A 25199-nucleotide genomic window follows, 5' to 3' on the forward strand; every position below is an offset into this window, starting at 1 on the left:
TCAGGGCTGTCTTGAAGTTACTGAGGTGTGCAGGGCTCACAGCAAACCTGAAAAAGTTTGCAGTTGGATGGATGAAAGTATGGTGTCTGGGCTTCCACTTGGGTCATGGGCAGGTGCATCCCCATTAGATAAGACTGCAGCAATTGCATCATGCCCGAGACCTAAGACCAGAAAGGGGTTGAGGCAGTTCCTGGGTCTGGCTGCCTATTATAGGTGGTTTGTGCCTAACTTTTCAGATGTCACCAGCCTGCTGAGTGACTTCACTAAACAGGGGGCATTAGATCCGGTCCAGTGCTTTTGCTCAGGTTAAAGCGGTGTTGTGTGGGGCCTGCTATTGCATTCTCCTGACTTTTCTCTCTTTTTTTGTTTTGTAGATCGACGCATTGGACAGAGGGCTGGGAGCTGTTTTGTCCCAGGTGGTGGAGGGGGAGGAGCGCCTGGTGCTATACATCAGCGGCAAGTTCTCCATGCGAGTGTCAAAGTACAGCACCTTAGGGAAGGAGTGTTTGGCCATCAAGTCAGCAGTCCTCACTGTCCGGTACTACCTGCTAGGGAACTCGTTCACCCTCTGTTCTGACTATGCCCTGCTTCAGTGGCTCCACCGCATGAAGGATGCTAACATGCAGATCACTCATTGATGTCTGCTCCTTCAGCCCTTTAAATTTGAGGTGGTCCACAGGCCAGGGGTGCAGATGGTGGTGGTGGATTACCTCTCCCACTGGGGGGGGGAGTCAACTGCAGACCGGATGGCTCCCCATCCGGTCGAACGTCGGCTGTGAACAGCGAAGAGTCAGGTTGAACCAGCAGGTAATGTGATGAGTTACATCTGTGCCTAATTCCTGGCTGTCTTTTAATGTGTGTCTTTGTGTGTCTTTCAGATAGCTAGTAATGAGAGAGAGAGCTTTGTTCCCCCAACACGTGTGGTGTCTGTGTGTGTGTTTCTTGGTCATCACTGAAAAGTGAAAGTGCAAAAATAAACTGCACCTTGAACTGTCGTGCCTGTCTCCGTGTTTGACATTGCCTCAATCCAAGAGAACCATTACAATGGACTCAGAGACAGGTATTGGCTTAGGCATGAATGTGAGCTCTGGCATTCTAGAATGGACACATTCAGCGCAGGAAAAGACAGACATGTGGGTGTCCATAAGCATGTAGGGCCACCAGAATTTGGCCCTGCAGAGTTGGGATGTGTGCTTAATGTCTGAATGGCCATGGTTGGTGAGATGTGAGCCCATGTGATCACATGGTCTCTGAGGCATGGGGGAACATACTTGAGGCTGGCAGGGATGTGGGCTGTCATGGTTCAAGTGATAGTGTCCTCCCTAAAGCCTGGAGGTGGAGTGATGATCTCGTTCTCACACTCAGGAAGTGGAGAGATGATGTCATCTTCAAAGCCAGGCAGAACAGTTAGTACAGGAGTGCAGGTTGCCCTGTCATCCTCTGGAATTAGCTCTGGAGCAGAGGCTGCCATGTCAGCCTCTTGAAGGAGCTCTGGAGTGGAGAATGCCCTGTCAGCTCTTGAAGAAGCTCTGGAGCAGAGGCTGCCCTGTCATCCTCCCAAAAGAGCTCTGAAGCAGAGGCTGCCCTGTCAGGCTCTCGAAGGAACTCTGGAATGGACGCCTCCTCATCTGCTGCTGTGTTAGCCTCTTGAGGAAGCTCTGGAGTGAAGGCCTCCTGTTCTGCCACCGTGTCTGCCTCTGGAGGGAGCTCTGGAGTGAAGGACTCCTCATCTGCCACCATGTTGGCCTCTGAGGTATCAGCCTCCCCCAAAAAAAGTTTCTAGGGGTTCCTCCTTCTCTGGCACCTGGGAAAGATGTGTCAGCATAGCACTGAATGACTTGGAGCTTTAGAGGCATGAGTGTTCTATGGTGACCAGATACTTGGCCCACTGGCATGCTGGTCCAGTGAGCCTATAGATCATGCAGCCCACCCAGACGTGCTCTGAAGGTTTGGGCTCCACCAGGTCTGAATAAAAAATTTTGCACTGTAACAAGAATCAATTCAGAGGGTACTCCATTGCATCATAGGATGCAGGTGTGTCCAACCCTGGATGCTGGAGAAACCATATTGATCCAGGCTGAGGAAGACAAACCTTGCAGTGTACCTGCACTCTTCCGTTGCATCCATGTTGTGGGTGAAGCATTCTGTCATGTGACTAGGCTATAGGCAGATGTAATTGCAGGAAGAGTTTATTAAAAGCAAGCTGACAAACAATACTGAAAAGTGAGGCAAGGAGCATAAACAAGAACAGGCAGGGGACGGGTGATATACAAACAGTATGAACTAGGCAAGGCAATAAACATGGTCAGGAAACTGAAACAAAGTCAAAACCAGAGTAGCAATACATTATATAAATGTTTAGGTATGGAAAGGTACATGACTCTGAGCGTATACTTTGCCAAATCCTGTGTGTCCTGTAAGTCCTTAAATATGTGAGCCTTGATTGCGCTGTGATCAGGAATAGATGCGCAGCATCAGTTAGTCTTAATGAACATGAGCGCAGCATACATGTCAACCTTTGGTCAATCAAACCTGTATAACCAACCTCCAAAATCCGTATTTCCCTTATAAAATCCGTATAAGATGCAAATTAAAATAATTTGCCTAAAATTTGAATGATAATTAACAATGATATATCCAAGTTACTTTTTATTCAATATTAATAACAATAAACCTTCAGAATGAATACAAAGCTCCAATGTTCGACAAAAACACAAAGTGTCACTCTAATGTTCTGAATTGTACTCCATGACAGCTTTTTTTAGCACTCTGCACCAATACCTCACGAGGCTGCATGTCACAGCAAGTGTCTGTGTTGATCTTGCCGGAGTGCCCATTCAGAATCTTTTCAGTTGCTATTGAAAGTCGCTCAGGTGGAAATACGCTTGTCAAACAAAATGTTACTTCCCGGTTGGCGGGATTCTTGCAATGTGGTGTGCGCATGATCAAAAGTGGAACGAAGTCTCGCTACCACAAGATAACGTACGATTTCATAAGACTCTTTACTGGCTGTTTGTGCTTTCTGTGGTGTACAGTACGTTTGTAAATGTTATGCACTCTTATCATTGTGGGAATTGATTATAGCTCTAAATAAATATTGAAGTTTTTTTAAAGAATCCATATAACTTTATTTGTACGCCCGTATACTACGTTTATTGAATCAAATCCGTATAAAATACGGACATTCCGTATAGGTTGACATGTATGGCGCAGAGTGAATGTGAGTTGCAGTCTTTGGCATGCCGCTGTGTGCTCGGAGTGCATACATGCATGGATGTGACAGACAGATGCATATATTTGTTTATTAAAGTTTAACTTCATCCACAGCTCTGAGCCTAACTCCACCCACTGTATACTTTTGAAAAAAATGCTAAAAAGTGGGCAGTGGATGGGGAGGGGCTGGAGGCAGGACAAAAGTGAGGGGGGGGATTTGAAACTGCCAAAGGAGTGAGACAAAGATGGCGGGTTAACAAAGGCCCAACCAAGTTACATTGCAAAGAGAAAAATCCTGGCAAAGTACATGTATGTAGATTTTAGAAAATGAGTTAAAATTCCCATTCCAGCTAAAACTCCAAAACTGTACAAAAGTCCTGATCCCAGAATGTTCTGACATTTTACTTCTGTTCTTCTGATCTTATTTTTTCAGTCTATTTTGAAAAAATAAGTGAACACTCTTGTGCCTTTCTGATTTGCTGGATATTTCTGCTATACTCAGACATTATAAGATGAATGTGGCAACTTGCTTGTGGAACCTAAAAGAAAGGACATTACAGCTCTGGAAAAAAATTAAGAGACCATTGCAAAAGTATCAGTTTCTCTGGTTTTACTATTTATGGGTATACATTTGAGGAACCTGAATATTTTTATTTTATTCCATAAACTACTGACAACATTTCACCCAAATTCTGCATAAAAACATTGTCACTTAGATCATTTAATTGCAGAAAATGACAACTGGTCAAAATAACAAAAAAGATGAAGTGTTTTCAGACCTTGAATGATGCATAGAAATCAAGATCATATTCAATTTTAAACAAACACAATACTAAGATATGAACTTAGGATGAGTTCAGAAATCAATATTTGGTGGAATAACCTTGACATTCAATCGCAGCTTTCATGCATCTTGGCATGCTCTCCGTCAGTCTTTCACATTGCTCTTGGGTGAGTTTGCCATCTCTGCCACAAAATTCAGTCAGCTCAGCTTTGTTTGATGGCTTGTGACCATCCATCTTCCTCTTGTTCACATTCCAGAAGTTTTCAATGGAGTTCAGGTCTGGAGATTGAGCTGGCCATGACAGGGTCTTGATCTTGTGGTCCTCTATCCACACCTTGATTGACCTGGCTGCAGGGACGTGCATAGGATTATAGAGGGGCAGGGGCTCAAAGTCAGAAAAAGGGCAGCAAGTGCATGATTTTTTTCCCCGGTCCTTTCCAAAAAATGGAAATGTAGAATTAAAATTAACATACTAATAGGAATTAACATACTAATTAACATACTAACACACTTAGCTATGTGTCCTGTGTTGGTGAAAGTGATATGCAATTGCCATTTCTTTTGTGTCAGCAAAATTGTCACTCATATTATCATAGGCTTGGAAGACATGCAAAGCAATAAAACACTGGTACATTATTAGGCTTTTTTATTGTTAAAGATTTAACATTGAACAGTGAAACCTGAACTTTGAACAAATAAGTAAATAGCCTAATGGACAAAATTATAAAAATCAGTCCTTCCTCTCATAAGGTAGAAGCCTAACATTCCAGGGGCCTTAAAGCAGTAACCTTCTGGGGGCCATGTCCCTGTAGATATTAATGACCTCATTGTGATTTATGGGTATGTAACATATGTAACATGCCCATTTTTCAATCGAGTGGAGAAGGAGATCAGAGAGCCTCTCTTCTTTGCATAGGCTTCTGAGTACATTTTTCACAAGCTTTAGCTTAGAGAAAGACCTCTCCACTGTTGCAGTGGACACTGGAATCGTGGCATATATTCTCATCATTTCCTCCAGTGCTGGGAAGATGTCATGTCCACTGTTGTCTCTTAGCGTTCTTAAGATCCCCTTCAGTGTGAGAGTGTCTGGGAAAGAAGCATGGAAAACTCTGAGCTCTGTCTTCAGCTTCTCTTCTTCTCCTCCATAAAATTCACACAGTGTGTGAATAGCTTCAGTAGAGTCAGGACCCATGGCGTCTTTACCTACCCAGTTACTTGCCTTTGTCAAACTGTGGAGTGTACTGAGTACTTTGAAGGACTGTGTCTTCCCATCTCCCTTAAATCTCCTATGTAGTTCCTGAGAAAGAACATCAAGGAATGGATAGTACATCTTCACTCTGTAGTACTCTTCCACTGATTTGAAAGAGTGGCTCTCTGTGACTGCAGTAGAACTGTGTGTATACTTTGCAGGAACCTTTCTCTGCCTTTTCTGAACAGTAACAGGTCAGGTCATGTCAGTTAACAAGCAGATTATTAAACTACAGAGACTTAAATTACTCGCACAAATGTCAGTAGCCCTACAAACGCCCAAATGTCATGTACATACAGTTTGAAAGGACTAACTGTTAGACCATAACTCACATGTTCAAGCTGCCTCACTGTCGCGTCTCGTCTGTTATCATTGTGGCAGCGCAGCGGCTTCTTCCCTCTCACTCATGTCCGTGCACCCCCTCTCTCTGGCCGCACTCGAGTGGAGCAGCAATGGACAGAGAAGCGGCAGGCTCAATGCACACAACCATCCCGGATTACAAGAAAATTGATAGATTGCCGTGGAGTTTTTGTACCTCCGTTGTTTGAAACTTCTAACAGGACTGTATTTATTATTATTATTATTATTATTATTTTAAAAGGGCAACATTTAATTCGAGGCAAAAAGGGCAGGGGCTCAAGCACCCCTAAAGCCCTATGTGTGCACGTGCCTGCCTGGCTGTGTGGCCTGGAGCATTGTCCTGCTGGAAAACCCAATCCTCAAAGTTGGAGAACATTGTCAGAGCAGAAGGAAGCAATTTTTCTTCCAGGATAATCTTGTGCATGGCTTGATTCATGTGTCCTTCACAAACAAAAATCTGCCCCATTCCAGTCTTGCTGAAGCATGACTTCAACCCCGCCCAGAGGAGTCTGTTTTGAACCGTCCTTGTCATGCACTTAACCAGTTGCCATTTGCCATTTTTTTGTAGGTCACTAGATGTCATAGGGTGGCACGGTGGTGTATTGGTTAGCGCTGTCGCCTCATAGCAAGAAGGTCTGGGTTCGAGCCCCGTGGCCGGCGAGGGCCTTTCTGTGTGGAGTTTGCATGTTCTTCTCATGTCCGCGTGGGTTTCCTCTAGGTGCTCCAGTTTACCCCACAGTCCAAAGACATGCAGGTTAGGTTAACTGATGACTCTAAATTGACCGTAGGCGTGAGTGTGAATGGTTGTCTGTGTCTATGTGTCAGCCCTGTGATGACCCGGCGACTTGTCCAGGGTGTACCCTGCCTTTCACCCATAGTCAGCTGGGATAGGCTCCAGTTTGCCTGCGATCCTGTAGAACAGGATAAAGTGGCTAGAGATAATGAGATGAGACTTGATGTCATCCTACAGTTGTTGAGTGACATTCGAAGGAGCTGACAATCATCCCAGTCAGTGGAGAGTCATTTTTTCCCTCTGCCAGTCTGTAACTATGTTGTCTCCAATGTATGCTGCTTGACCTCATTCTTATGAACTGCCATCTTTTGAAATTTTGAAGATGGAAGCAACCTGATGCTCACAGTATCCCTCTGCCAGTAAAGCCAGAACTGAACCCTACTTTTTCTCACTCAAAACTTTTCTTTTTAACACTTTTGGCATGGTGAATATATATTTTTATATTCTAATTAAATTTAAGTTTACTAGCACTGTTTTTGCCATCCAAACTGGTCCTTGCAAGAAGATAGTGATGACCACAGCAGTAGTTTTTATACTTTTCCTCATGAAATAAGATTTGGTTCAGGTGATCACCTAATCAATACCACATGAAGTAAAATGAGGTGTGCTTGTGTTGGAATTTCAGCACAGACACTGGAATGAAATGGCTGCCATACGTGGAGATGCTGATTTAAGAAAAAAAAATTAAGTGGTCTCCTAATTTTTTCCAGACCTGTATATACCAAGATCATTAACATAATATTAATTAGTGAGAAATTAGTGACAGCTATTTGATTTTATGCCTTTCTGAGCTCCAAAGACATACAGTATTTCTACCTTATTTCCCAACAAATACAACCCCGATTCCAGAAAAGTTGGGACAAAGTACAAATTGTAAATAAAAACAGAATGCAATGATGTGGAAGTTTCAAAATTCCATATTTTATTCAGAATAGAACATAGATGACATATCAAATGTTTAAACTGAGAAAATGTATCATTTAAAGAGAAAAATTAGGTGATTTTAAATTTCATGACAACAACACATCTAAAAAAAGTTGGGACAAAGCTATGTTTACCACTGTGAGACATCCCCTTTTCTCTTTACAACAGTCTGTAAATGTCTGGGGACTGAGTAGACAAGTTGCTCAAGTTTAGGGATAGGAATGTTAACCCATTCTTGTCTAATGTAGGATTCTAGTTGCTCAACTGTCTTAGGTCTTTTTTGTCATATCTTCTGTTTTATGATGCGCCAAATGTTTTCTATGGGTGAAAGATCTGGACTGCAGGCTGGCCAGTTCAGTACCCGGACCCTTCTTCTACGCAGCCATGATGCTGTAATTGATGCAGTATGTGGTTTAGCATTGTCATATTGGAAAATGCAAGGTCTTCCCTGAAAGAGACGTCGTCTGGATGGGAGCATATGTTGCTCTAGAACCTGGATATACCTTTCAGCATTGATGGTGTCTTTCCAGATGTGTAAGCTGCCCATGCCACACGCACTAATGCAACCCCATACCATCAGAGATGCAGGCTTCTGAACTGAGCGCTGATAGCAACTTGGGTCGTCCTTCTCCTCTTTAGTCCGAATGACACGGCGTCCCTGATTTCCATAAAGAACTTCAAATTTTGATTCATCTGACCACAGAACAGTTTTCCACTTTGCCACAGTCCATTTTAAATGAGCCTTGGCCCAGAGAATCTCTGAATCTTTTGATGATATTATTGGCCCAGAGAATCTCTGAATCTTTTGATGATGATATGCACTGTAGATGATGATATGTTCAAACTCTTTGCAATTTTACACTGTCAAAATCCTTTCTGATATTACTCCACTATTTGTCGGTGCAGAATTAGGGGGATTGGTGATCCTCTTCCCATCTTTACTTCTGAGAGCCGCTGCCACTCCAAGATGCTCTTTTTATACCCAGTCATGTTAATGACCTATTGCCAATTGACCTAATGAGTTGCAATTTGGTCCTCCAGCTGTTCCTTTTTTGTACCTTTAACTTTTCCAGCCTCTTATTGCCCCTGTCCCAACTTTTTTGAGATGTGTTGCTGTCATGAAATTTCAAATGAGCCAATATTTGGCATGAAATTTCAAAATGTCTCACTTTCGACATTTGATATGTTGTCTATGTTCTATTGTGAATACAATATCAGTTTTTGAGATTTGTAAATTATTGCATTCCGTTTTTATTTACAATTTGTACTTTGTCCCAACTTTTTTGGAATCGGGGTTGTAAATGAAATATGTGTTCATATTTCATATAGCTTTGTATAGCTCACGCAGACTGCACACTGTGCAACACAGCTGCATATCTCAGTGTGGCTCTCCCAAAAACTAATAAAATTAAAAAATATAATTTTTGCAAAACTTGTACATTCATCATTGCATGTTTTTTGTCATTCTTAAATTATATTAAAAGGGAATTTTCATCAAACATGCAGTCATTATAATGAATTGCTGCTTAAAGGATCCCATTTTGACTCACAGCAGCACTGTAGGTATTCTGTCATTTTACAAACCAAAAATTAAAGATTTTTTAAATTTTATAAAATATTATTAGATGGTTAGTGTTGTCAACTGTAGCCTCAATCGCAGTTTCTTAATTCAGGGAAAACGTTGTTGTGAAATATAGGTAACTTGCATAGTCAGTCACATTAGACAGAAGATTTTGAGAAAGTTCTCCAGGGCGTCTGTCTGGTGCAGGAGTTGAATACAGTTATGATCTGGTCGGGTTAACAAAACACAAAAAAAATTCATATAGATTCTTCGGCACCCTTCCATCTCATGAGACGATGGAGTAGCATCCAAAAGTGGATCTAGGTGCATTTCTGCGAGTGGCTATGTATGGTAGTCCAACTCGCTAGTGGCAGTCTCTATTGCACTTGCTGCACTTTAAATTTGATGGCTGCTGTGGCTGACTTTTCTTCTGCTTGCGCTTGGCTCTCTTCTGAGCAAGGGCTGTGTTTCTCGCCTCCTCTGCTGTCTGTATGCCCTCTCTCACAGCAAGGCACCAGGCTGGACGGTCTTCTGCAAGGCTCACCCACGTGGCAACATTGATGTTGCACAGTTTCATGTCCTTCTTGCAGACATCCTTGTAGCGCAGGCGTGGGCGTCCAATTGGTCATGAGCCTTCAGCGAGTTCATCATACAGTAGATCTTTGGGGATGCACTCAGGTTCCATTCGCCCGACATGGCCAAACCAGCGCAGGTGCCTCTCTCTCTGAGAATGGCAAGCATGCTGTTCATTTTGGCTCGCTCCAGGACCTCAGTATTGGACACTTTGTCTTGCCACTGGATGTGTAGAATACGTCGCAGGCACCTCAGATGGAAGCTGTTGAGGTTTTTTCTCCTGGCTCGCGTAGGTGGTCCATGCCTCACTGCTGTAGAGGAGTGTGCTTAGAACGCAGGCCAGGTAGACGCGCAGCTTGGTCTTCTTAATGAGGCTGGGGTTACTCCAGACTCTCTGCTGCGGCCTTGGCAGTACTGCCGTTCACTTCTCTCTCAATGGTAAGTGAGCTGGAGATGATGGACCCAAGGTAAGTGAAGTTTTCAACAGCTTCCAGGTTGTACCCGTTGATGGTGATAACTGGAGGATGATCTGTGCCCTGCGCCATGATTTTCATCTTCTTCAGACTGATGGTCAGTCCAAACTCCTTGCAGGCATGGGAAAGGTGACTAACAAGCTGTTGCAGGCCGTCTTTTGTGTGCAACATCAAGGCTGCGTCATCGGCGTAGAGCAACTCGTGGACGAGTACCTCTGTGACTTTAGTCTTGGCGCGGAGGCGGGCGACTTTGAACAGCTTGCCATCAGCCCTGGTGTGGATGAAGACTCTCTCGCTGCAGTCTCTGAAGGCATACCAGAGGAGCATCGGGAAGATATCTTTGAAGATATATATGAGAAGAGGTGTGTGTGTGTGTATATATATATATATATATATATATATATATATATATATATATATACACACACACATACACACAGTGGAAATTGTGAACCCTTTAGATTTTTCTATATTTCTGCATAAATATGACCTAAAACATCATCAGATTTTCACAAAAGTCCTAAAAGTAGATAAAGAGAACCTAGTTAAACAAATGAGACAAAATTATTTTACTTGGTCATTTATTTATTGAGGAAAATGGTCCAATATTACATATCTGTGAGTGGCAAAAGTATGTGAACCTCTAGGACTAGCAGTTAATTTGAAGATGAAATTAGAGTCAGGTGTTTTCAATCAATGGGATAACAATCAGGTGTGAGTGGGCACCCCATTTTATTTAAAGAACAGGGATCTATCAAAGTCTGATCTTCACAACACGTTTGTGGAAGAGTATCATGGCACGAAAAAAGGAGATTTCTGAGGACCTCAGAAAAAGCATTGTTGATGCTCATCAGGCTGGAAAAGGTTCCAAAACCATCTCTAAAGAGTTTGGACTCCACCAATCCACAGTCAGACAGATTGTGTACAAATGGAGGAAATTCAACACCATTGTTACCCTCCCCAGGCGTGACCAACCAACAAAGATCACCTCCAAGAGCAAGGCGTGCAATAGTTGGCGAGGTCACAAAGGACCCCAGGGTAACGTCTAAGCAACTGAAGGCCTCTCTCACATTGGCTAATGTTATTGTTCATGAGGCCACCATCAGGAGAACACTGAACAACAGTGACGTGCATGGCAGGGTTGCAAGGAGAAAGCCACTGCTCTCCCAAAAGAACATTGCTGCTTGTCTGCAGTTTGCTAAAGATCACGTGGACAAGCCAGAAGGCTATTGGAAAAATATGTTGTGTACAGATGAGACCAAAATAGAACTTTTTGGTTTAAATGAGAAGTGTTATGTTTGGAGAAAGGAAAACACTGCATACCAGCATAAGAACGTTATCCCATCTGTGAAACATAATGTTGGCAGTATCATGGTTTAGGCCTGTTTTGCTGCATCTGGGCCAGGACGGCTTGCCATCATTGATTGAACAATGAATTCTGAATTATACCAACGAATTCTAAAGGAAAACGTCAGGACATCTGTCCATGAACTGAATCTCAAGAGAAGGTGGGTCATACAGCAAGACAAATGACCCTAAGCACACAAGTCATTCTACCAAAGAATGGTTAAAGAAGAATAAAGTTCATGTTTTGGAATGGCCAAGGCAAAGTCCTGATCTTAATCCAACCGAAATGTTGTGGAAAGACCTGAAGCGAGCAGTTCATGTAAGTAAACCCACCAACATCCCAGAGTTGAAGCTGTTCTGTATGGAGGAATGGGCTAAAATTCAGTGTGCAGGACTGAGCAAGAGTTACCGGAAACGTTTTGTTGCAGTTATTGCTACACAAGGGGGTCACACCAGATACTAAAAGCAAAGGTTCATATACTTTTGCCACTCACAGATATGTAATATTGGATCAATTTCCTTAATAAATAAATAAATGACCAAGTATAATATTTTTGTCTCATTTGTTTTACTGGGTTCTCTTTACCTACTTTTAGGACTTGTGTGAAAATTTGATGATGTTTTAGGTCATATTTATCCAGAAATGTAGAAAATTCTGAACGGTTCACAAACTTTTATGCACCACTGTATGTGTGTGTATATATGTGTGTGTATATATATATATATATATATATATATATATATATATATATATATATATATAAAAGAGCATTGTGTTCCACTTTTATCATGTTGGATGTGAAAGAAACCAGGAAAAATGATGACCTCAGAAATGTCATCTTTAGAGAAACTATTGACATAAGCTAAATTGTTTATCCCCTTCAGACATAATGTGTACAATTGTGTACATGAAGTACCATCGCATTTTCTTTCTTTTGTTCAAATTTGAACATAATGCTGGTATTTGTATACGATATTATTGCTCTGAATAATTCATGTGTCATGCACTGGAATCTTGTTTTTGACCTCGGGCCCTTGTTACACCACCCGGGACGGAGTCCGCCAGGGGGCGAGGTATTGTTTTCGGTGGTGTTTGTTTGTTTCTTTGTTTTTTTTAAGCGATATTATGGGAAAATGGCTGGACCAATCTTCATGAAACTTTCAGGATAGATGAGCATTGGTCTCAAACAGAACCTCCAACGTTTTGAGGGTCGTCCAGTCAAGGTCACCAAAAAGGTCAAAATTGTTTTTGTTGTGGCTACCACCTCATATAGAGGTGCTAGCCACTATGTCATCGTGCTGTAAAAATGTAGGCGTGTAACAATCGCGCATGCACTTACACGTGTTCAGATTAAAATCATTGGTGGCTCCAGAGATTTTTCCTTAGGGTGGCAAAGGAGGGGCATAGGTTCCAGGAGGGGGGCATAGGTTGTCGATGCAGCAGTTTATGCAAATCGTAGATAATCATTTTTACTTACGCTCAAGAAAGACTCACAATCAAGTCATCTTGTCATATATGTATTGAGCTATTGTACCATCAAGGAAAACAGATTCAACCATCTAAACCATCTTTTCTGAAAGTATATTACCAAGAAATGAATGGAACTATTCTGCCCTAGCGATGTATCAAAAAATAGACAGATAGCGAACGGTTTAGATTGTGGATCTTTACTGAAGACTTCAAACTTATACAGATGTGTTCATCCTCGATTTCCGTAAAACTAAAAGAAACAAATTAAGTACATCACTAAACTGAATAGCACACAGGTGAAAACGTGAGCTAGGCTGACCTGCTAGTAATGCTAACACACAACACACAAGTTGTTTACTTTCTAAAGCCTATCACTTTACAAAACTATTAGCTTTCATTTTGTTGCCTAGCATACACAGAAAGTAAAACATAACTTACAGGTATAGCTACTACCGGAACCTAGCGAGACAGCACTCCATACATCCAACCACATTGCCTCATCAGAAGTCGAGCATTCAGAAGAATCATAACAGAAGAACGTCTCTCTCTGGGTGAAACCATTTCAAAATTCCGGGGGTGGGGTGGGGTGTGAAATAACGTAAATAACGGTAGGTAGAGATGAGATGAGGGCTTAGTATCTCTATAGATAGATAATTGAATTTCAAAAATGTGTTTTAATAAATAATTCTTTTTAAAATGGGGGGGGCAACTGTGGTGGCAAGACATATTTTTACAGTGGCAACTGCCACCTTTTGCCACCCCTTAAAACCGCGCCTGATTAAAATGGCTGGTGAGTGTATACAATTCGGGTCACCATTCAAAATAAATGGACTAGACGAAAGAAATCGCTTTCAGACATGTTTATGCTTATTACAGAGGGAAAGTGTGTTCCACTGAGCTCTAGCACCGAGCCATTTCCGAGAAATAAGAGTTTTGGTCATGGCGACAGCGTGTGTATGTCAACCTCGGTTTGGAGGTTTCAGTTTCGAAAACTATAAGCGGTAAGAGTAGAATAATATAAAGTACAGACATTTGGTATATTTTACTTCTGTGATTTTTGAATTGTTCATTTTTGGATTACGCTTCATTTTTGTGGCTACTGCCTCATAGAGTAAATATATATGCTATATTTACTGTATGGACATGGCATCAGAAAACAATTTTATTTCTAAGCAGTAGTCACATGTACCCTATTTTTTCATGATCCTGTATCTTCCTTCCTATTCATCATAAGTGCTACCGGGCGAGGTTTGTTTTGCCTGGCAGCACTTGTTTTTTTTTTTTTTTTTTTCTGTGATGGTCTCTGGCTTTTACCCAGTGTGAGCTCAGCTTCCATTAGCGTTCATTATGTTGTGGTACTCCAGAAAGGGTTGCAGTTAGTCTTATTATTGCACTTTTCAGATATTGGCATGTTCATGTTCTGTTCACTGCATGGCACTACATATCACATCGACCCACATACTTTCATTTGATAAAAATGTGGAATAGCCAACATGGCTTTATCTTTATTATAAATATAAACAATATTAATGGCAATAAGTAAACAAACAACTTTTCCAGGCTTGGCACCTGCGTTCTGATAGCAGATGTCTATAGGTTAGAGGCAGGAGAGGTGTAACAGGACAATGCCTGTTAGTTTTAGATTTACATGGAGCAGTCAGTTTTACCTGGTTACCCTCTCTTTCTCTCAGCACTGTACTGAAAATGGATCTGTCACTCCGTTAGATGATGGACTGCCTGATTTTTACAGCAAACGAGTTCTACCTGATAGGTACTACACGTGCACACACACACACACACGTACGCGCGCACACACACACAGACACACTTTACTAGCCAGACAGATAAGTCTCTAGAGTCAAGAGGAGTACTGTAGATGCTTTTACTCTAATTACATTTTTTACCCGTTAAACACATTTCTAATGAATCTGCGCGAAATGTGCCCTCCTGTGCCAGTGCACGCTGTTGCCTAGCAACCTGCCCGGCTCTCTGAGTATTCATGTAGTTGCCAGGCAACAGCTGCATGGAATCATGGGGGTTTCTTTGGGCTGATGAGAGGGCGCCATCCCAGATAAATAATGCAGCGGGCTTAAATATTCAGGTCATAAATAGTGATGATGTTAAACTTTTAAATATTAAGCTTTACCTTGTAAGAGGCATAAATCATCACATAACCTTGGTATCTTACCAGATTTTGTCTACAAGAAGACCTGGATGTAATTGGCACAATTTTGAATATTGCAATATTGGCATTTGTGGATATGTTGTAAGGAGAGAATTGAATGAAGGAAAAAAAATAGATTTCTCCATAGTTTCTCATGGTCTGTGTTTCCATATCAAAAAACATGCACAAAACCATTTTTAGCGCATATATTATCTTCTTGCTCATTCTTTTTCTCTTCTCTTTTAATTTTTTCTTCTGTGTCTTGTTCTCAGTCAGTTATCCTCCCTTCACAAGGCTCACTCCCTCCGGCGAAAGAAGAGACGCAACATGCTGTCTATCTTTGGTTTCCGTAGGAACCGGAATTCCACAATGTCCAATCAGGAGTCGGATTCAGTGGGTGTAGTCTGTAGCGAGGATTGTCGGACCGTTGCCATGGCTCCTACTGGGTCAGTTGGCAGCTAGTAATCTAGCAGCTATGCAGAGGGTTAATTTGCTTTAAAATCTGTTTGACCTGTAAAAACACTAAAAATAAAACCACATTGGCACTTCTGAGAGATTTGTGCAAATTAGAGATTTTCCCTTGACACAGTACAGTGAAGAACAAAATGGAAGGTAACATATGTAACTGTTGATGACCATCATGGTGTTTTCTTTAGAAACTACTGAAGTCTTTCAGTGTACTCACTTCTTTGAGTACCAGGCCTTCACCTTGGGACCATGACCTCACATTCAATGAGTAGTCTATAATAAGTAACCATTATATCACACTCATCGTCGCCAGCATGTGTAATCAAGGTATCCTGGTAGTCTTCCACTTATTAATTTTCTTTTCTACTTCCTCACATTCATCCAGGGTGATTTCTTTCTGGTTTCCTCAAAGACTGTATGTGGAGTGACTTCAATATTATCAGATAGTTTGTGCGTATCTATACCACACATATACTTAGCAAATGGTCAGAAGGGGATTTCATCACATACATGCAGTTATCAGAATTCCAGTTAGTTAATCGGCAGTGTGAAAGTGGATTGGAGTTTTCAGTCTTCTGTAACGTAGCAAAAATAACTCAATAAGCTGCAATGAGAACTAATACAATAATGATGATCATATTCTTTATTTTTCCTCCAATCTATTTTTCTGTCCTTATCCAGGAATGCCCTTGAGAATGTCTACACTCTTCTCCAGCCCCCCAGGATACCTGGTAGAAGTGGCTGCCCAGGTGAAACTGATAGGAATGTAGAGGACCAGAAAATGGATGAACCCAGAGGAGGGATGATGGAGATACGCTCTGTCCAGGGAATGCCACTCTCCACATTCAGGACAAACAAACATCCCTTTTATACTGGCAAAATGGTACAGTCCATGTCCACAGCTAACGTGCTGAAGAAAATGGTTATTGAGTTTGGAACTGTGAAGCTTTATAGTTCTTATATGAAGCTTGTAAAATAAGTATGGGTGTTAAACAAGAAAAAAAGTGTGATGTTAATTATTTTAGTGATTGCTGTGTCATTTTCTTACCATCTGTTAGTGGAATCAAGTGAGAATCCTAATAGTATAATACTAGCATGTGTCCGAGCAGTTGAGATTTTCACTGTGGCTCTCTGCCAGCCCTGACATGTAAACTAACAACATTTGTAGAACAGGAAAGTTGTCATTTCACATCACAGTTAGCACTTGAAGAAAATAATAATAATAATAATAATAATAATAATAATAATAATTAAAAGACAACAACAACCCACAACTGTTCAGGTATGTGCTAGGATTGTAAAAACAACAATGCTTTTGCTGTTATGAACAAGTATGCATCGATTTAAAAAAAAAAATCCCAAATGGTGGCTTGTTTCTCATAGTTGACAAGCATTGAAAAGTCAGGAATAAACATTATTGGGTAGACTGTTATAGGAAAATAATCAATGACAGGCTAGTACACAAAACGGAGCTATCTGCCCAAAGTCATTTTGAAGTGTTTTATTCTTCTTATTTATCAATGATTACAATTCCTTTCCAGCCTCATAATTATTTCGAAAACTTTCAAAATGTAAAATATGATCTTTGTTTCATGACAAAATGTTCACCATGTCCTGTTTTTGTGATTACAGAAATCTGAGATGGAGCCTGACCATGACCCATCCTCAGGAACAGCGGACAGAGAGATTGACAGGCAGACATTACAGCCAGGAGACAGACAAGCGAGCTGGGAGACAGACAGGCAAAGGGAAATCGACAGAGAGCTTGATTGGCAAAATCTCAGGAAATCTGAGAGTGAGACAGATGGGCAAACTCTAAGACACATAAACAGAGAATTGGAAAGGCAAGTGTCAAGGCAGACAGACAAAACCTCAGAGAGAGAAGCAGACAGGCAGACCCTGAGGAAGACAGAAAATGAGCTAGACAGACAAACATCAAGGCAGATAGATAAACCCGCTGAAAGAGAGTTAGACAGACACACTTTGAGACAGATCGACAGGGGGCTAGACAGGCAGACACTATGGAAGGCAGAGAGAGAGTTAGATAGACAGGCTCTGAGACAGATAGACCGAGATTTAGACAGGCAAAGTCTATGGAGGGCAGACAGGCATTCAGAGAGGGAGGTGGACAGACACACACTGAGGCAGATCGACAGGCAGGCTGAGGTTCAACAGAAACAGTGGTTAGAGACACGAAAAGGTGCAGAGAGGAAGTGGGCGGAGCCAAAGCAACAGACGGACACACAGTGGACGGACCTAAGGCAGGTGGACAGGCAGTCTGAGAGGCAATGGATGGACAGACAGATAGACAGACATACACATGGGCAGCACAGGATACCATCCCCCATTGCTGAGAAAGAAATCTGCACAGATGCACATAAGCAAATGCACTGTGAAGCATCTATAATCACAGACACACACTCTGATTCAGGCTCCTGGGAGCAGCTGATGGAAAGAAGCCCACCCTCAGATCCACAAATGGAACACCGGACTGAGCCGTGTCCATCAGACGAGCAATGTAGAGGGGTAGGCACCAGAGTGGCATCAGTGGGGCGTCACATTCTGTGCCCATCCAAACCAGAGCCACCTCCACAGAGCAGCAAGCCCAGTTTATCCAAACTCAGACAGAGGCCTCTGCAGGAGAGCTCAGGTAATGCAACATATCCTAAACATTGGAACATCTAAAATCGAAAAAAGCCTTGAATTAGTTTTTCAATTATTATAGGAAAGGGTTCCATCCGTCCGTCTGGTCACATTTTGGTTTCCGGGTCATATTTTTAAAACTACTGAAGATATCTTCATGAAACTTTGTATACATATCAAGCAACATGTGAACTGGTACCTTTTGCTATTTTGGATTTTTGAAAAAAAAGTATTTTTCAAATTTTTACATAAAAAATAGATTTTGACTTGGTTTCTAAGAGCAATGTTCGTTTCCGGAGCATATATCCAAAACTATTCATGTTACGGATTTGAAACTTGGTAGACATGTTAATAAGGTGATGTAGATGTGCCTTTTAAAAATGGGTTCTGTCCAGCTGTCTGTCTGTCCGGCTGTCCACCCGGTCACGTTTTCATTTCCGGGCCGTATCTTTAAAACTACTGAAGATATCTTCATGAAACTTTGTATACATATCAAGCAACATGTGAACTGGTGCCTTTTGCTATTTTTGATTTTTTGTAAAAAAAAGTATTTTTCAAATTTTTACATAAAAAATAGATTTTGACTTAGTTTCTAAGAGCAATAGTCGTTTTCGGAGCATATATCCAAAATATATTCATGATATGGATTTGAAACTTGGTATACATGTTAACAAGGTGATGTAGATGTGCCTTTTCATACTAAGAAATTTGAGAAATTAAATTTTTTCATGTTTCCATGGAAACAATTTCAGACTTGGTCTTTCAGGTTAGTCTTAGGGGTAGGTTTTGTTTCCGGAGCAGAACTTGAAAACTGTGAGTGGTCTGGTCTTGAAAGTTGATATATGTGTTGATTAAGTAATGTATATGTGCTTTTTGGTACTTAGAAATGTGAGAAATTTTAATTTTTAGCTCACCTGGACCAAAGGTCCGATGGGCTTATGCCATAGGCTGCTGAGGTCAGTGTAAAGAGGTAGGATTGGTTTCCTGCAGCAGAACTTGAAAAATGTGACAAATAATATCTTGAAACTTGGTGTATAATTGGTTAGATTAGATTAGATTAGATTAGATTAGATTAGATTAGATTAGATTAGATTAGATTAGATAAAACTTTCTTGATCCCTTTGGGAGGGTTCCCTCAGGGAAATTAAGATTCCAGCAGCATCATTACATATAAACAGAGAAAAGAAATAGAGAAAACTTCTAGATAAATTAAAATAAATTAAGTATTTACATATACAAATATAAAAGAATAAGATATGGGGAAGGGAGGGGGGAAGGGGGGAGAAGTGGGGTTAGGGCAAGTGTGTGTGTGTGGGGGGCAGGAAAGATATTGCACTTTATATTGCACATTGTCCGGTATTGCTTATTGTTAGGCTAGGCTACTGCTCCTTCCCGTCTTCTGTCCTCCTGTTACCCTTCCTCCCCCCCAGAAAGGAGTTGTACAGTCTGATGGCGTGAGGGACAAAGGAGTTTTTGAGTCTGTTTGTCCTGCACTTGGGAAGGAGCATTCTGTCACTGAACAGGCTCCTCTGGTTGCTGATGATGGTGTGCAGAGGGTGACTGGCATTGTCTATGATGTTCAATAGTTTGTCCATAGACCTCTTCTCTGCCACCATCACCAGAGAGTCCAGCTTCATGCCGACCACAGAGCCGGCCCGCCTGATCAGTTTGTCCAGCCTGGATGTGTCCTTCTTGGATGTGCTGCCCCCCCAGCACACCACGGTGTAAAACAGGACACTGGCGACCACAGACTGATAGAACATCCACAGGAGTTTCCTACAGATGTTAAAGGATTGCAGCCTCCTAAGGAAGTATAGCCTGCTCTGTCCCTTCCTGTATAAGTGATTGGTGTTGCAAGTCCAGTCCAGCTTGCTGTCCAGCCACAGCCCAAGGTACTTGCAGGAATCCACAGCCTCCACCTCGACTCCCTCGATCAGAACTGGTCGTGACCTTGGTCTGGGCCTCCCAAAGTCAATAACCAGCTCCTTGGTCTTCGAGGTGTTGAGCTGCAGATGGTTCCTGTTGCACCACATACCAAAGTCCCTCACCAGGCTCCTATACTCCTCCTCTCTGTCGTCACTGATACACCCAATGATGGCTGTGTCATCGGCAAACTTCTGAATGTGACATAGCTCTGAGTTGTAGCAGAAGTCCGCGGTGTACAGGGTGAAGAGAAGAGGGGCCAGCACCGTGCCCTGGGGTGCTCCGGTGCTGCTAATTACAGTGTCAGACGTGATGTCCTTCAGGCTGACATACTGCGGCCTGTCAGTGAGGTAGCTGGAGATCCAGGTGACCAGGCAGGGGTCCACTCGCATTCTGTTCAGTTTGTCCTGAAACAGTAGGGGCTGGATGGTGTTGAAGGCACTCGAGAAGTCCAAGAAGAGGATCCTCACTGTGCCATTTCCCTTATCCAGATGCAAGTGGGCTCGGTGTAGCAGGTAGAGGATGCTGTCTTCCACACCAACACCTGCCCAGTACGCAAACTGCAGACAGTCCTGGGCATGTTGTACCTGGGGTCTGAGGAGGCTGAGGAAGAGCCGCTCCAACGTCTTCATCAGATGTGAAGTGAGTGCCACCATTTGGAAGTCGTTCAGCTCGCTGGGCCGATTCTTTTTGGGAACTGGAACGATACATGATGTCTTCCAGAGGGTTGGCACCAGGCCTGGAATTTCGTCATTTTAGGGGCAAGGCCACTTGGCCTTTTGTGCTGTCAATTTTTTGAGGGCACGAAGGCCAAAAGCCAGGGCACCAAGGCCATAAAATAAAACAATGATTTTAAGTTCACGTCTATAATGAATTAATTTAAGGACTAATGACTCTTCTGAGGAAGATTGGAGTCTCAGTCAAAACTATCAAGCAGATAAAGAAACATCTCCTACACTATTATGTCTGAAGATAAGAAAATATTGAACACATCTAAACTTATCAATCCATCACTCACTTTGAAAATTGTAAAACTTATTAAACCTATATCCTCCCATAATTTTTGTTCAATTGACACCGAATGTGGAAGAGCATCTTCAGACTGTACTACTATGCAGATTTTTGATTAATTAAAATTGAGCCTGGAGTATATCAAAATGTTTGACTGTAAATGGAACTATTACTAGCATGCAGGCTACTGATTAACCCATAAGAGCCCAGACCGATTTCTCAATCAAGGAAAATTATTGAGGAAATAAAATGAACTAAATAGACGACAAAGAAAACATTTCTGACCTTTTATTTTTTAAAATAGCACTTTCATGTCTCAAGACCTGAAATATTAAATTGCAAATTTGCAGAACACTGCAACACTATTACACTGTTAACCCGAAAGTTCATTCTATGCAAACAGTTTGAGTAAATACCACTTTTAAAGATTACTTTTATTGCATTACTTAAACAGTATGAGTATATGAAGAGTATATGAGACAGTCATTGGGTGTACTGATTTTTGTAATTTAAAGGTCCCATGGCATGGTGGTTTGTTGATGCTTTAAACGGGCTCGTGGAGGCTTCCGGATGTTATATCCGCAGCCTTTCTCGAAATGAACCCTCGGCACATAAATATAGCCTCCTGGGAGAAAGCCCCATTTCAGCGCTTTTCCCAGTGCGTCGTTTTGCTAATGAGAAGCAGGAGGCGGGGAAGGGTAGAGGGTGGGGGCAGGCCATGGGGGGAGGGGGAGGGGCTTGACCAAACTGCGCGCACACATACTCGCTGCTATCAGCGCCTGTAGCCACGCTGCTAAGACAAAACCCCATTCTCCCTCGGACTCCTTTTGTAAACTCAACGTGACAGAGAACAGAGAGTGAGAGTGTTCGGAGTGGTAGTTTACGAACGTATAATGCCCTAGGCTTGAACACGCACTCCATAACCAAAGAGGATAGAAGCAGCAACTACAGCAACATATCACTTATCCAACAGAAGACATGCATTGCAGAGCAATAGTCAAACATAAGCTCATAAGTTACAGTCAATTTCCAGACTAAACTCAGTTTAACAGACCATGCTGCATGCTCTTTAGTTTTGTAGCACAGATTACCTGGCTAACTGCAGGAAGCGGTTAGCTGCACAGCTAATGTAGCCATTGCTAGGCCAACGCACCGATTTTAAAACACGGCAAAACGACCAGTTATACACTTACTTGTTCAGTGTTTGTTGCTGATGCGGCAGGGATGCTTGGTACGGACCCAGGCTTCAGTGACAGTTGATGTGCAAAACCTGCCCTGTACTGTCCCAGGTTGTGGAAACATTCCTCAGGAAAATGCTTCCGACAAACATACACCATCTTAGATAGACTCGACGGCGTATTATTGAAGTAAATAAAATTAAGCCACTGCGTCTTCAGGGGCTCTCCCGTCGGCAGTAAAAACAGACTCTTTTCTGTGTTGTCACATCCATGTACAGCGCAATTTCCATGTTTCGCTTGCTTAGGTGATGCCATGTTGTTGTGTCCTCTATGGTCTCCTCACTACAACTGGGCGGGCAATCCATACAGTGGGTGGGAATCCAGAGGGGGTGTGTGGGGATCATCTCCCTTGCTGACGTAGTAAAGGGAAGAGCTTATCAACACGCCGTTTTGACGCGCCATTCTCAAATGTTGGGCATAGTTTGGTTTACACATTATGAAATTTCTAGCCACTGGGGTGACTTAGGAAGGTCAGAGGAACTCATTTTAACATTAAAAAAACTCAGAAAGTGAAAATTTCATGCCATGGGACCTTTAAACAAACTTAAACTATCATGTTTTACCTCAGGCCAAAGGGCTGCCCTGTTGTGATTGGCTCAAAACTCAAGACAAGTCTGTACTTGTCCGTTGACAGCTACAGAGGAAGTTGCGCCATTTCTAATTTACACAGAGGGGGTAAATGAATAAAAGTAAATGTTAATGTTGTAATGACGCCAAAAACAATGAGATAAAATCTCTTGCGATGGTGATCTCGTCAAGATGGCAGCAGTTACACTTTGGTTAAACAGCAAAAAGAAACATACAATACTTGTTAGGACTGGGACTGTTTTGGCCTCTAGAGGCCGCTGTTATTTCCTTTTCTGGTCATGTTTGTTTTGGCCTCTAGAGGTCACCACTGTGTTCTGTGTTTTGTTTTTGTCTTATTGTCTGTTTCCTGCCCTGCCCTGTCCTTAATTAGTTTGTGTATTTATACCCCTGAGTTCAGTCCTCTTGTCACGGAGTCTTTGTGCTGTTATGTTTAGCTCCAGTTTCCTCTGTACCGTGTTCCTTGCCTTTGTCTTTTTGGTTTTGCACTTTGCTTTTCTTTTTTGACTTTTGGACCTAGTATTTACTGTTTTTTGGATCTTCTGAGCGTTTGCATTTTTACCTTTTCTTTTCTTATTTTTGGACTTTAACTTTTGGATATTTTTTATTTTCCCTTTATCTTCTGAGCTTTCGGATTACTTTTGTTTTTTGCCGTGGATTGTATATATTGTAAATAAACCTTTTGATACTTTTCTACTTCTGCCTCACGCCTCTGCATTTGAGTCATCCCCCTGGTGGCCTAGTGGGGGTTTGTTGGATTGTCACACCAGCGAACCAGGTTTGAATTCCAGCAAAACCCTAACAATACTAGTAACAAAACAATGCTAACTGCATAGATTAAAAAAGTGTCTATGAACAGACAACAGCACATATCATATTACGGCAGGAACAAGCAGTAGTAACATCCATGACCTTACGCTTAAAGCTCGACAAAGGAAAAACTTGACAGCAAGCTAATTAGCATTTGTTACTGGCTACAGTCAGTACTCAGCACGTTAAAAGTGGGTAAACGTTGTAACGACATATTACTGTACAAGCAATGCTTATTTAACGGTAACAAACTTAAGCCCTATATGTTGAAATTCTTATCTTATTCGTTCGTTAATTTATCACACAGTCTTACCTCAGTCAACTTCTTCCCTCCTTCTGTGAAAATTCAACGGTGGGTGGGGGATGCGTTTGATTAAGTCTCCTGGTTGGCTGGTGATAGATTGGTGTCATTATAGCATGTCGGAGCGGTTCATGCCAGGTTTGAGTCTGATCCACCACTGATGAGTTGCCCAATAAGAATCCAGAATGTCATCAAAAGACGTATTTTTTTTCTCAATAGATGCAGGTGATGTTACTGCCTATTGGCAGTCACGAGGCAGACTGCAAAACCGCAGGGCATCAAGGCCACTGTGGCCTTACGGCAGATATTTTTTTCCAAGGGCACAAGGCCAAATTGAGGGGGCACGAGGGCCATGGCCCTCGTGAAATTCCTGCCCTGGTTGGCACTCTCCCCAGCTGCAGGCTGAGGTTGAAGATGCGTTGGAGTGGTTCACCCAGTTCGGCAGCGCAGGTCTTCAGTAGTCGTGGACACACCTTGTCCGGGCCTGCTGCTTTCCTGGGGTGAAGCTTCCTCAGTTGACCTCTGACCTGGTCTGCAGTAATGCATAGAGGAGTCTGTGTTGAGGTGGGGGAGGAGGGGGCTGCTGTGATGACTGGGGGGAGGTGTGTTGAGGGAAGAAGGAGAGATGGCTCCAGTGAGGGAGAGGGTGGGGGGGACGTGGGCTGGTTGAACCGACTGAAGAAGTCATTCAACTCATTCGCCCTCTCCACTGTCTCCTCAATGACTCTGGTTTTGTATTGTGGCCTGTGATGGTTTTCACACCTTCCCAGACCTCCCTCATGCTGTTCTCCTTCAGTTTCTGCTCTACCTTTCTCCTGTAACTGTCCTTAGCTTCCCTCATGCAGCGTTTCACCTCCTGCTGTGCTGCTTTCATCGCCTCCCTATCCCTGCTCCTGAAGGCGGCTTTCTTCCTGTTGAGGACAGCTTTGACTTCCTGTGTTACCCATGGCTTGTTATTAGGGTAACACCGTACAGTCTTAGCGGGGGAGACCACGTCTGCACAGAAGTTGAGGTAATCTGTCAGACAGTGCGTCAGCCCCTCTATGTCCTCACAGTGTGGGCTAAGCAGCACATCCCAGTCTGTGATGTCATAGCAGTCTCTGAGGGCATCTTCCATTTCAGGGGACCACCTCCTGATGGAGCTAGTTGTTGCAGGCTGCCTTTGAACCAGGGGGGGTGTACTTCGGCTGTAGAAGAACCAGGTTGTGGTCAGACTTCCCTAGTGGGGGGAGGGGTGTGACTCTGTATGCATCCCTCGCATTAGCATATAGCAAGTCAATTGTCCTGTTGTTCCTTGTTGGACAATCC

General features: G+C 42.5%; 1 protein-coding gene across 1 annotated transcript in view; it reads left to right on the forward strand.

Annotated features, from left to right (window-relative positions):
• LOC132869202 (capping protein, Arp2/3 and myosin-I linker protein 3-like) overlaps positions 1-25199 on the forward strand; it is a 250085-nt gene that overhangs the window by 207216 nt on the left and 17670 nt on the right. Inside the window, exons 32-35 of the mRNA XM_060902539.1 lie at positions 14440-14519; positions 15185-15358; positions 16062-16263; positions 17013-18030. Of these exons, the coding sequence (XP_060758522.1) occupies positions 14440-14519; positions 15185-15358; positions 16062-16263; positions 17013-18030 (1474 nt within the window). The remainder of the gene's footprint in view (positions 1-14439; positions 14520-15184; positions 15359-16061; positions 16264-17012; positions 18031-25199) is intronic.

The sequence above is a fragment of the Neoarius graeffei genome, chromosome 2 (assembly GCF_027579695.1).
Source record: "Neoarius graeffei isolate fNeoGra1 chromosome 2, fNeoGra1.pri, whole genome shotgun sequence".
In the NCBI taxonomy this organism is placed as follows: Eukaryota; Metazoa; Chordata; class Actinopteri; order Siluriformes; family Ariidae; genus Neoarius; species Neoarius graeffei.